Source organism: Hemiscyllium ocellatum, chromosome 16 (genome assembly GCF_020745735.1).
Source record: "Hemiscyllium ocellatum isolate sHemOce1 chromosome 16, sHemOce1.pat.X.cur, whole genome shotgun sequence".
Classification (NCBI taxonomy): Eukaryota; Metazoa; Chordata; class Chondrichthyes; order Orectolobiformes; family Hemiscylliidae; genus Hemiscyllium; species Hemiscyllium ocellatum.
Genome location: NC_083416.1, coordinates 34,342,597 through 34,355,416, shown reverse-complemented (window position 1 = coordinate 34,355,416; position 12,820 = coordinate 34,342,597). Strand labels below are relative to the sequence as shown.

At 43.4% G+C, this 12,820-nt stretch overlaps 1 protein-coding gene and 1 long non-coding RNA gene across 5 annotated transcripts in view; one reads left to right on the top strand and one right to left on the bottom strand.

Moving 5' to 3' along the window:
- csnk1a1 (casein kinase 1, alpha 1) overlaps window positions 1-2,748 on the bottom strand; it is a 51,729-nt gene extending 48,981 nt beyond the window's left edge. The window contains exons 1-2 of one of the 2 annotated variants that reach the window (XM_060837123.1): window positions 2,412-2,748; window positions 2,158-2,264 (exon numbers count right to left, since the gene is read on the bottom strand). In XM_060837123.1, the coding sequence (XP_060693106.1) occupies window positions 2,158-2,264; window positions 2,412-2,534 (230 nt within the window). In that variant the 5' untranslated portion in view covers window positions 2,535-2,748. The remainder of the gene's footprint in view (window positions 1-2,157; window positions 2,265-2,411) is intronic. The other variant, XM_060837121.1, reaches the window with a different exon arrangement.
- A 257-nt stretch (window positions 2,749-3,005) lies between these two features.
- LOC132823185 (uncharacterized) overlaps window positions 3,006-12,820 on the top strand; it is a 46,672-nt gene continuing 36,857 nt past the window's right edge. Inside the window, exon 1 of one of the 3 annotated variants that reach the window (XR_009645512.1) lies at window positions 3,006-3,069. This is a non-coding gene — a long non-coding RNA (uncharacterized LOC132823185). The remainder of the gene's footprint in view (window positions 3,070-12,820) is intronic. The other 2 variants (XR_009645513.1, XR_009645511.1) reach the window with 2 other exon arrangements.

Here is a 12,820-nt window from a genome sequence, read left to right as displayed (position 1 = left end):
TAGAGCTGACTCGAGGGGTCAAATGGTCTACTCCAGTTCAGAACTTTGGTCTTATGATCCAAAAGGCTTCAGGCTGCAGAAAAACAGAATGCTACATTTCTAGAATTTTGAGAATGTTTCCTGGTTTCACTTCAATTGTCTTTCTATACTTTCAAAACGAAATTCCTATGCACCAAATTCTGAGTAGGTTTTTGAAATCCTCTTTAAAAACTACACCAAAGCAAAAACATAACAACCCAGTTCAATTACAACCAAACGAAGTATTGCTTCCTCACCTTTTCCAAAACCCGAGATAAAAAAAGTGAAGATTCTAATTTTTTTTTCTGATTCTCTACTTGTACTCTAGCTCTTAAATTTTCATTTCAAAAAATGTTCCTTTCTTTCTCTTCATAAATGAATAACTTATGTTGGCATTGAACACTTCTTGTGTAGTCCTGCCCACATTGTTTGGTTCACACAATAGAACTGACTGCAATTCTCTCAATTTAGTGGTCTGTTCAACTCTATGATAAAACTTATATTGCTTCAAAGATGCAAATCCAGGCACCACTTCGCAAAACTCAAGCAAAGAATTGTTAATACATTTAGGGATATCCAAAAGCAAAAGTACCATGGTTGATGGAAATAGTCAGAAAGAGTCACCTTGAGGAGTGAAACAGTTAATTTTCCCACAAAGGTCATCAACTTTCTCAACAATGCAGGTATTTTGTCTTCAGCTCCACCAGCTCTGCACACTTGTTTTGTAGAGAAGACAGACGTGAAGGCTCACATAGACATATCTACTGTGCATTCCACCTGAGCTTCTCATTTTTGTTCAATTGCTCAGCATGAAAAGCTAACATTTTAAACAGACAGACTTCTTATTTGGTTTTCTTTCACGTTGAAAGAATGGAATAATTTTCCGACAGCTTGAAGAAGAAAGGGTTTGGGACAATTTTTAATTACTATGAGGTGGAAACCATTATATTATTTTTTGTTTTAATTTTTTACCACAAAGCTCCCCTTGTAAATTTTAAAGTGATGTGTAAATTGGATCAATTATTCTTGCAACTGGGGCAAAGTTTTTTTTTTCAAAATGCAATATTTCCTTACTGCCCACCATCCTAGCCTGCAGTGTTATGACCTATATTCCTCATTAACATTGTGAAAACTTTGTCATATAATTGAATTTCTTTACACTTGTTTGATTTAACTCACCATTCAAGTGTTAAGCTACCCCAGTCAAGGTTTCCACTTTCACCTGCGGTTATATACATTTAAAATTTTCCCTATTAATTATCTAGAACTACACGGAAACGTAAGTGCACTTTTTGAATGGAGACACCGAGGTACTTCCTCAGTCTGTAAACTTAGACAAAAGTCGTCGACTACAAAAGTAGTTCATTTCAAGCTAGCCAACAAAAAGAGGCCTCTTGTCTTAGAAATATGTAATTTAAGTAGATTGTACGCAAGCACCTTGGGAGCCAGAAATAATAAATCACCAGGGATACCACGAAAATACATAAATCTGATATGAAACTTGCTCTTAATCACGTCGATCCGCCATTTTATGACATGTCCGTGCAAAACACAACAAAAGAGCAGCCATTCCACGCAGTCATCCGCACTGTACATGCCAGAACACAAATCAAAGAAAACACCTGGAGAATACATTTCTCAAGAAAACCCGATGCCTGCGGACTGATTTTCAAAAGGCGAAGAGCGTTGACTACCAGAGTGTTTTTTTTTTGTTTGGGGCGGGTGGTAAGAGGTATGGGGGAAGAGCGAGAGAGGGGAACTGCAACCGGGTAAAGGAAAGGACACCATAGGTCGGGTAAGATTAGGCCACACACACACACAAAAAAGTGATCGCTCGGGACACAGCGAAATCTTTATTTAAAAATAAACATACGCGAACGCATCGCCCTCAAAATCACCGGCTTCGATTAATGGAAAAAGACTAAAACGAGATTATATAACAGAAGTGAGTGCCTTGTTGCTACAAGCTTTTCGCCTGCCTTTTGGCGGAGGCTGTTGCTGGGTTTTTCAAACCGGGGGGAGGGGGGTAGCGGTGAGAGAAAAGAAAGAGAGGGCGGTCGTCTACCGCACAAACACTCAAAAGGGGGCAATTGTTACATAAAACACTCAAAGACAACAAAGTTCATCAATTTAACATACCGGATGTGAGGGATGCCGACTCCTCCCTGTAAGATCTTGTACAGTTTGCTCTCATAGAGAAGCTGAGGATGCCTCGCTTTCTGTGATTCCAATTTCACTGCCACCTCCTAGAAAGGTCAAGGAAGGAAATGGGGCAAATGGGGGGGGGAGGAAAAAAAAACACACTGGTCAGCGGGTGATCAAACAACGCTGGCCATCACACTGGGGAAAGGTGGGCGAATAGGACGGCTTTACCCCATCACCTTACCACGTACCTCCCCATTGGTAATGTTAATCGCTAGGTAGATATCACCAAACGAGCCACTGCCGATTTTCCGGACCAGTTTGTATTTTCCACCGACGATAAATTCCGCTTTCGAACCACTGGCGCTGGCCATCCTCTTCGGTTTTTTCCTCTCTCAGCACGACGACAGGCGAAACGCAAACATATAGAAACACCCAAGTTGTATCGCTTTCCCCCCCCCGCCACACTCCTGAATTTTAGCGATCCGTTTCCTTATTCCTTTCCTTCCCCAAGCACCGCCGACTCTCCCTAAAGCTCCATCTTCTCACCGTCAAGTTCTTTCTTCATTGCAAAGCCTTGTGGGGGGGGAGGGGCATACGTCATCGGCTTTTTTACAATCATCATCCCGTTCTCGCGCTCATCGCCATGGTGATGTGGCCCCGCCCTCACACTGGCCCTGACGACGCGCTCCCATTGAGCGGGCAGAGTTTGTGACTCATTTTGTTCTGGAGGGGCAAAGAAAGCATTGCTAACCGGGATCTGTAGTTCTCTGCGTCGCGATAGAGCCCGTGCGGTGACTACAATTCCCAGCATGCCGTGTTCTAGCGTGCATATTCTTCCGGCTTCTCAGCTTTTACAGGTGGCTAATATGGAATGAAGTGATTATGTTTGGAAGCAGGAGTGACATGGTAAGCCGTTAATGCTGGTTGATCTTGCTGATATTTGCATGGTATATGTTAGAGAGGGATCTGGATTGAAGATTAAAGTGAATGGGTAAAACGCTGGAATAGTGAGGTAAGTTATCTTTTTAAATCGACGTGGTTCAGATTACAACAGAAGATGATAGCTGTTATGCAGAAGTTAGAAGGGAGCGATAGCCAAAAAACAATTTCATGAAGGTGAAAGATGTGCGAACTATAAGAAAACTTAAGGTTGTAGCAACGTTTTTTTTGAAAATAAGGATTTAATATTGTGCTTATGTGATTTAGAAACTTGGGCATTAAATAAAGATCTGTGGAACAAACGCTTTTGAAATATTGAAGCAATGATGTATGCTAAAAATTCCACATGTAATCCATAAGATAAATGATTAGTGAAATTGTGAGAGTTAATTTTAGATTAGATTACTTAGATTACTTACAGTGTGGAAACAGGCCCTTCGGCCCAACAAGTCCACACCGACCCGCCGAAGCGCAACCCACCCATACCCGTACATTTACCCCTTACCTAACACTACGGGCAATTTAGCATGGCCAATTCACCTGACCCACACATCTTTGGACTGTGGGAGGAAACCGGAGCACCCGGAGGAAACCCACGCAGACACGGGGAGAACGTGCAAACTCCACACAGTCTGTTGCCTGAGTCGGGAATTGAACCCGGGTCCCTGGCGCTGTGAGTCAGCAGTGCTAACCACTGTGCCACCGTGCCGCCCATGTGCCACCGTGCCGCCCATGTGCCACCGTGCCGCCCAGTGACAAGCCCAGTGACTTAAGAAGTGACATTCAGAAAAATAAATTCAGCATTTTAGCCATTTGAAGTGATAATTGAGAGATCTCATCTTAAGAGCGAAATGGTGGGTAGCATAAAGAAGGATTGACCAAGTTGTAGTTGGATCAAGGATGCCACAGAGTGATTGCAGACAGCTTATGGTGGATTTGTGAGGATGGTATTCACTTTCAACAGACAAGAAAAGCTACAATAAGCAACTGTACTCTTATGATGTACATGCAGGCATGTTGATTCAGTGCAATTAGAAAAGTTTCTCTAATAAAAAGCAACTATTGGAAATTGCTCAGCTGGTCATGGGCACTTGTGTAGAAAACAAATTTTGACATTTGAACTTTCTTCAAAATTGACAAATGTTAGTGATGGAATAGCTTTAAGAGAGAAAGGTAAAAGAATAAAAGGAAAGGTCTCTGATGGTTTGGAAGATAAACTTGGTAGTTAAAAGATAAAACAGATGTTAATGAAACAGACAAAGAAACGCATATGCATAGAGGTGAAGTTACTGGTAAAATGGTGACCTGTGGACATAGAGTCATAGAGAAGTACAGCATGGAAACAGGCTCTTTGGTCCAACTCGTCTATGCAGACCAGATATCTTAACCAAATCAAGTCCCATTTGCCAGCACTTGGCCTATATTCCTCTAAACCCTTCTTATTCATATACCCATCCAGATGCCTTTTAAATGTTGTAATTGTACCAGCCTCCACCACTTCCTCTGGCAGCTCATTCCATAAAAGCACTACCCTCTGTAAAGAAGTTGCCCTTCAGTCCCTTTTATATCTTTTCCCCTCTCACCCTAAATCCATGCCCTCTAGTTCTGAACTCCTCCAGCCCAGGGTAAAGACCTTGTCTATTTATTCTATCCATGCCCCTCATGACTTTATAAACCTCCATAAGGTCACCTCTCAGCCTCTGATGCTCCAGGGAAAACAGCCTCTCCCAATAGCGCAAATCCTCCAAACCTGGCAACATTCTTCTAAATCTTCTCTGAACCCTTTCTGGTTTCACAGCATCCTTCCGTTAAGAAGGAGACCAGAATTGTATGCCATATTCCAAAAGTGGCCTAACCAATCTCATGTACAGCTGCAACATGCCATCCCAACTCCTGTACTCAACACTCTGACCAATAAAGGAAAGCATACCAAATGCCTTCCTTACTATCCTATCTACCTACGACTCTACTTTGAAGGAATTATGAATCTGCACTCCAACATCTTTGTTCAGCAACACTCCCCAGGACTTACCATTAAGTGTGTATGTCCTGCACTGATTTGCTTTTCCAACATGCAGCATCTCACATTTACCTATATTAAACTCCATCTTCTACTCCTCAGCCCATTGGCGTATCTGATCATGATCACGTTATACTCTGAGGTAACCTTCTTTGCTGTCCACTACATTTCTGCTTTTGGTGTCATCTGCAAACTTAGTAACTATACCTCCTATGTTCGCATCCAGCATCCAAATCATTTATATAAATGATGAAAAGTAGTGGACCAAGCACTGATCCTTATGTCACTCCAATCTGAAAAGCAACTCTGCACCACCACCCACCTTCAAGCCAGTTTTGTATCCAAATGGCTAGTTCTCCCTGAAATCCATGAGATCTAAATTTGCTAACTAGTCTCTCATGAGGAATCTTGTCGAAAGACTTACTGAAGTCCAGATAAATCACGTGTACCACTCTGCCCTTATCAATCCTCTTTGTTACTTCTTCAAAAAACTCAATGGAGTTTGTGAGACATGATTTTCTATGCACAAAGCCATTTTGACTATCTCTAATCAGTCCTTGCCTTTCCAAATATTTGGAAATCCTGTCCCTCAGGATTCCTTCTAACAACTTGCCCATTACTGATGTCAGGCTCACAGGTCTATAATTTCCTCACTTTTCCTTACCATCTTTCTTAACTAGCGGTACCATGTTCTTTTACCTTTCCCTCTTAAAGCCAACTGACAATCGATGATACAAATACCTCAGCAAGAGGCCCTGCAATCACTTCCCGAGATTCCCACTGAGTTCTAGGTTACGCCTGATCAGTTCCTGGGGATCTATCAACGTTTATGCGTTTCAAGACATCCAGCACCACTCCTCTGTAATATGGTCATTTTTCAAGATGTCACCATCTATTTCTCCACATTCTATATCTTCCATATCCTTCTCCAAAACATACTCATTTAACATCTCCCCCATCTCCTGCAGCTCTGCAGGAAAAAAAGAGAAAAATCAGAACTTGAGGAATGAGCCAGGGTGTCATGGAGGGAATGGTCTCTTTGGAATGCTGAAAAGTAAAGGGAAGATGTGTTTCGAGGTGGAACATGTGGCAGAATGATTTTCAAATATACGGACAGCACAGTGGCTCAGTGGTTAACACTGCTGCCTCACAGCGTCAGGAACCAGGGTTTCATTCTACCCTCACGTGACTATCCTTGTAGAGTTTGCACATTCTCCCCGTGCCTACGTGGGTTTCCTCCAACAGTCCAGAGATGTGCAGACGAGGTGGATTAACCATGCTTAATTGGTTCAGTGGTTAGCACTGTTGACTCACATAATCTGCCTCGGGCAACTGTTTGGGTGGAGTTTGCACATTCTCAACCCATTCCGCGTGGGTTTCCTCTGGGTGCTCTGGTTCCTTCCCACAATCCAAAAATGTTCAGGACAGGTAAATTGGCAATGCTAGTTTGCCCATAGTGTTAGGTGCATTAGTCAGGGGTAAATATAGAGTAGGGGAATGGGTCTGGGTAGGTTACTCTTTGGAGGGTTAGTGTGGACTTGTTGGGCCAAATGGCCTGTTTCCACACTGTAGGGAATCTAATCTCTTGTCCACGTAGGTGCAGGCTAGTTGGATTAGCTATGGGCAATGTGGGATTTCATGGACAGGCTAGGAGCATGGGTCTAGGTGGGATTCTGTTCAGAGGGGTGATATAGTCTCAATGGGCCAAGTGGCCTGCTACCAAACTGTAGGGAATCTATGATTCTCTAGATATCGGTGGGGTAAAACGTGGGGTCAAGCAAAACCGTATCATGGTCCGGGAAGAAGCGAAAGTTCATGAACCAAGACCTTGCCAACATGGTACTGCAATAAAATCTCCATTTGTGGTGGTAGGAAGATGTATCGAAAGAGTTATATGGACGGTGGGAGGTTGTGTAACCAGATCAGTTGATATATCAGATAAGAAAGCAAAAGAATGGAATTAAGTCCTTGCAGGAGATAGGGTGTGCGGAACTGAAGTCTAATTAGCTGTAGGAATTAGTGGGCTTAAAGAAAAATTTTGTTGCTGGTTCATCTCCAGAAATGGATTTAAAGATATTGAAGCAGAGTCAGAAATTGATAATGTGAAGGTGAGAGAAGGATAGAAGTTTGAATCAAAGTTTATGAAATTTTCTGTTTGGGCGCCACAGTGGTAGCACTGCTGCCTCACAGTGTCAGAGACCCGGGTTCACTTCCTGCATCAGGCAACTGTCTGTGTGGAGTTTGCACAATCTCCCCGTGTCTGCGTGGGTTTCCTCCGTGTGCTCCGGTTTCCTCCCACAGTCCAAAAATGTGCAGGTTAGGTGAATTGGCCATGCTAAATTGCCCGTAGTGTTCGGTGAAGGGGTAAATGTAGGGGAATGGGTCTAAATGAGTTGCTCTTCGGAGGGTCGGTGTGGACTTGTTGGGCTGAAGGGCCTGTTTCCACACTGTAAGTAATCTAATCTAATTTAATTTATTCCGGGCAAGAAAAAGGAAACAGTACTGATGCAGCCATTACTGTAATGATTATAATGATGTCAGCCAGGTGGACCTTGTAGAATATGAGTTCCCTGATTGAACCAGGTTAACAGTCAACTCAGCAGGCCAGAGCTGACAGATAAAAACAGGTGTGTCACTCTCAAGAGTGTGATGCTGGAAAAGCACAGCAGGTCAGACAGCATCTTAGGAGCAGGAGAATCGACATTTTGGTCATAAGTCTTTCATCAGGAATGAGGCTTGTTGGCTGGGGGGGCTGAGAGATAAATGGGAGGGGGTGGGGTCGAGGAGGGAGGTAGCTGCGAAAGCGATAGATAGATGAAGGTATGGGAGAAGGTGTAGGTCGAAGCGGAGGATGGATCTGATAGATGGAAAAGCTGAGCGGCCTGTCTATTACCTCTCGCATCAATCCACTCCATCCTCCTCTTCGACCTACACCTTCTCCCTTACCTTCATCTACCTATCGCTTTCGCAGCTACCTCCCCCCTCAACTCCACCCACTCCCATTTATCACTCAACCCCCCCCCCCCCCCCCCCTCCTGGCAGACCACAAGCCTCATTCCTGATGAAGGGCATATGCCCGAAATGTCAATTATCCTGCTCCTCAGATGCTACCTGACCTGTGCTTTTCCAGCACCACACTCTTGACTTTGACCTCTGCAGTCCGCACTTTCTCCATCCTGTTCACTTTGACTGCTGGCTCTGAGGGAGCTGGATCAGGGTCAAAGATTCTCCATTTGCAAATAAAGGGTGACTTGCTAATGGGATACCTGGTCCGTAGAGTTATTTCAGTGGCGACGTCAATGGTATTACTGATGCAACCATGCAAAAGTGCTTACTAACAGAAACCCAACTGGACTTCAAACATGCATTACAAATGGGAGAAAGTGAGGACTGCAAATGCTGGAGTTCAGAGTCGAGAGTGCGGTGCTGGAAAAGCACCTATTCAGGCAGCATCCGAGGAGTAGGAGAATCGACCTTTCACATTTAAGCCTCTTCATCAGGAATGATGCATTATAACTGGCTATATTATTGGAAAATGTGGCAAATGGAATATATGAATTGCAGGATATTGCCTTGGAAGTGTTCACCCTCGCCAGGCCAACTGAGTTTGGGGAACACCATTGAAGTGAAGGCAATTGCATCGCCTCACTTAGGGCATTTCCTGAATGGAGGGATTCTAGCTCAGCCCACTGCAGCCCACTGCAAAGCCCCAAACAAAAGCAAGCCTCGGCCAAATGGTTAAAAGTTGCTTCAGTATTGGAACCAGCAAACCAGTGTAGTTTCTGCGTATGCAGACTAGAAACAGTAAAAGAGTCCTGCTAGATCTAAATTGAGTATGAGAACATGGGCCAGTAACCAGGAAAGTGCACACCCTGGAAAGTTCACCTCCATCTGGTTTTGAACAATTAAATTATTTGGCAACATCCAAATCAGAATCAATTAAAATGATTGCCCGGTTAAATGGTCACCTGGTTGTGATGGAAGTCGATATTGGCATGGCTGTTTCAGTGTTGGCAGAACCAGTCTTTAACAAAATTCACTCTGGCTCCCAAACCTTAAGTTTGCACAAGATCTTGGCTAGACTGAATTTTGGACATCCCGGAGATCCTTTACAGATTAAGGGTACAACTTCGATTTTGGTCGTTATGAGAAGCAGCTAGTTCACTTACCATTGATTGGAGTAAAAGGCTCAGGCCCAAGCTGGATGGAGGTGAAATTGGTTGAGAAAGATGCACTTCGCCATTTTTTGATGAAAGGTTTGGTTGCCTGAGTAAAGTCCTAAGTAAATATCCCAAAGCTTTTGTGGAAGGTCTGTCAAAGGAGGCAAGACCACCTTGCATATTGACAGGAAGCAATTCCACAATTCTGCAAGGCCTTCCCAATGCCATTTGCCTTACGGGCAAAAGGAGAGGCAAAAAGAAAAGGAGGTTGGAAAGCGAAGTAATCATCAAACCAGTCCAGTTTGCAGAATAGGCAGCGCTGGTCATAGTGATTGTGAACTCCGATGGCCAATTTTCCTTTGTGGTGATTTTAAACAAACGTAAACCACTTTTTGCGACTGGATTAATACCCAACCTCTTGCAGAGAGGATTCATATGCAAAGCTGGCAGGGGTTGCTGTCCTTTACGAAGCTGGACATGAGCCATGCGTACATGCAATTGCAGTTAAATGAGAATTCCCAGAAGTATGCTCCAGTTAATACCTGTAAGGAGTTGTACAAAGGTATAAGACTGCCGTTTGGGGTGTCGTCAGTCTTTGTAATTCTTCAACGAATGATGGAAAATATTTCACAAGGTCAACCCCAGGTCACCATTTATCTTGATGACATGCTATTAATAGGGAAGCCCAATAAGGAGCATTAGAGAACTTGCATGTAGTCCTTAGACATTTTTCCTAGGTGGGACGGCACCTTAGAAGGGAAAAATGTGTGTTCCAGGTACCCCAAATCACCTACTTGAGCTAGTTACCAAGACTGGGTTACACACGATGGAAGATAAAGTGAGGGTGATCAAATGTGCCCCTGTTCTGCATCTAGACTGGAGCTTAGGTCTTTCCTTGGGCTGATGAATTATCATGGAAAGTTCATACATAACCTGGCCTCCATCCTGGCACCTTTGCATCAACTTTTTAAAAAAGATCAGCCTTGGAAATGGTCATGTAGCCAAGCCTTATCTTTCGGTGAAATGAAAAACAGCTGCAAGGTGTTGGCACATTCTGATCCCAAGCAAGATGTATTATTGATGTGATGCCTCCCCATTAGGCATCGGGATAGTATTAGAACATAGGTGACCCAATGCAGAGCTTCACTAGAAACCAAACTCTTCTAGTTCCTCTTTGATTATGGGACCTTCCCTCATGCAACTACAGGGATAGCTGCAGCAGATTTGCTAATGGGCAGAAGGCTCGGCACCAGGTTAAATCTGATCTTCCTGATCCTAGCAGGAAGGGTGAATGGCATGAGGAATACTAATACTGGACACAAGACTCCACTAAGCAAGAGAGACCGTTAACTTCAGGGGACAAACTTTAGTGTGATAACTATGGGAAGGAGCCCAGTGTGGATAAGAGGCATGATCGATGAGCAGTCAGATCCAATGACATATATAAAGTTTGGGTTTTTGTGACAGTCCTTAACAAGTATGTGGACCATATGAAAGCTGTAAAATCACCAACGGTGGGGGAGCAAAACTTGCCCAGCTCCTCAACAGCCTTTCCGACTGTTCCAGACCCCATTGGCTCTCCCTGTTGGTCAAGCATTGAAGATACCTCGGAATCTGGGAAGAACATGATGCAAAGCATTTGCTACCTTACGAAGAGAATGAGCCACTTCCTAGACGCTCTGGGTACAAGAGGCAAGATACTGTGTATTACACACCACCCGTATTAGAGACAGAATTGGAGAAACACGATCTGGTGCTAAAATGCCCCAGGAGGATCTACAAAGAAAAAATAGTCTATGGGCTTCAGGGGAGGGATGTTGTGATTGTAACATGATAAAGGTCAGCCAGCTGGTCCTCATCGATAGAGTTCCCTGGTTAATCTAGTTCAATCAGGGAGCCGAGGCTGACAGGTAAAAACAGGAGTATCAGATATTCTGTTCACTCTGGCTATTAGCAAGCTGATCAGTGTCAAGGACACTCCACACATAAATAACAGGAAACTTGGTGATGGGATACCAGCCTCTTTGGAGTTATTTCAGTCATTGTACTAGAAATAAAATTGAGGGTGAAGGCTGGAGTTGGACTGGAATTTTTAAAATTCATTCCTAGGTTTTGGACTTAGCTGTCTAGGTCAGCATTTTTTTTTGTCCATCTCTAGACGACAGTTAACTACATTCCTGATGGTCTGGACTCACATGTAGGCCACACTAGGGAAAAATAGCCTTGTCCTTCCCTAATGGTGAGCCAGATTTTATTTCCCCAACAATTGGTGATAGTTTCATGGTTATCATTAAAGTGTTATTTTCCAGATTTTTAAAATTGAATTCAAATTCTACTACCTGCCATAGCAGGATTTGATCCTCAGAATATGATTAATCCAGTAGATCCAAGTAGTCTAGCAATAATATCTCAAAACTGTCTTCTCCACTTGCCCTTATACAGTAAGATCTAGACACGATATAAAGTTGGCTTGATAACTGAACGATATTTTGAGTCAGAGAAATGGCTGTCCAATGAGAAATGGCATTCAACTGAATTAACATTGAATTCCTATTAACATTTTGAACTAGTTACGTAGACAGTTTTGCCATATGAGCAAGTCAAAGAATGGCTATCGTTTACTGAATACCTCACTTCCTGTCCCATCATTTAGAAACACATGTCAGGAGTGTGATGTAATAATCTCTTTGCCTGCAGCTTCAACAACACACAGGTTTGATAATACCAGAATGAAGCAAATTATCACTTGATTATCACCAATCCACCACTTTAAACATTTATTCCGTCCGGCAGAATACTGTGGGTGCAGTGTGTTCCATGTACACGATTTCCTTTAATAATTTGTCAAGGTTTCAACTGCACTGTCCAAATCATAATGTCTCCAGCCCTGTCAGATAAGGGACAGGAGGTGCATGGGAACCAAGTTACCCAAGTCATATACAGTTCAACCTTGGAAACGTATTGCTGTTCCTTTTCAATGTTGGATCAAAGTCTTGTAACTCCCTTCTTGGAGCACCACCATCATCATCATATGCACTGATTCAATGCAGTGGCTCAATACCATCTTCTCAAAGTTAATTAGGAGAAAGCAATAATTGCTGCCTGGCATATGCCCAAATTCCATGGATAAATTTGAACATGAATGGTTGTGTCCAAGTAACTTTTGGTTTGACTCTTAAGTTAGTTGATTTAAAAAAAGGTGACTGTGATCCAAATTATGGACCAAGAGCCCTTTCAGATTAAGGAAGCCAGACTGCTGGTACATGTATGCACATGCTGCAACCAGCCAGCGATCTGCTGTTTTTAACAATAAGGAATGTTATTCCTTACGCAGAGGGAGGAAATGAGCACTGCAGTTGCTGGAGAGTCAGAGTGCAAAAGTGTGGCACTGGAAGAACCACATCAAGTCAGCCAGCATTCGAGGAGCAGGAGAGTCGACCTGTCCACCTTCCTTCCCACCTATTCCCTCCACCTTCCCCACTGACCTATCATCCTCCTATCGCCATCCCACCTACTTTCCCCAGTCCCACCCCTACCC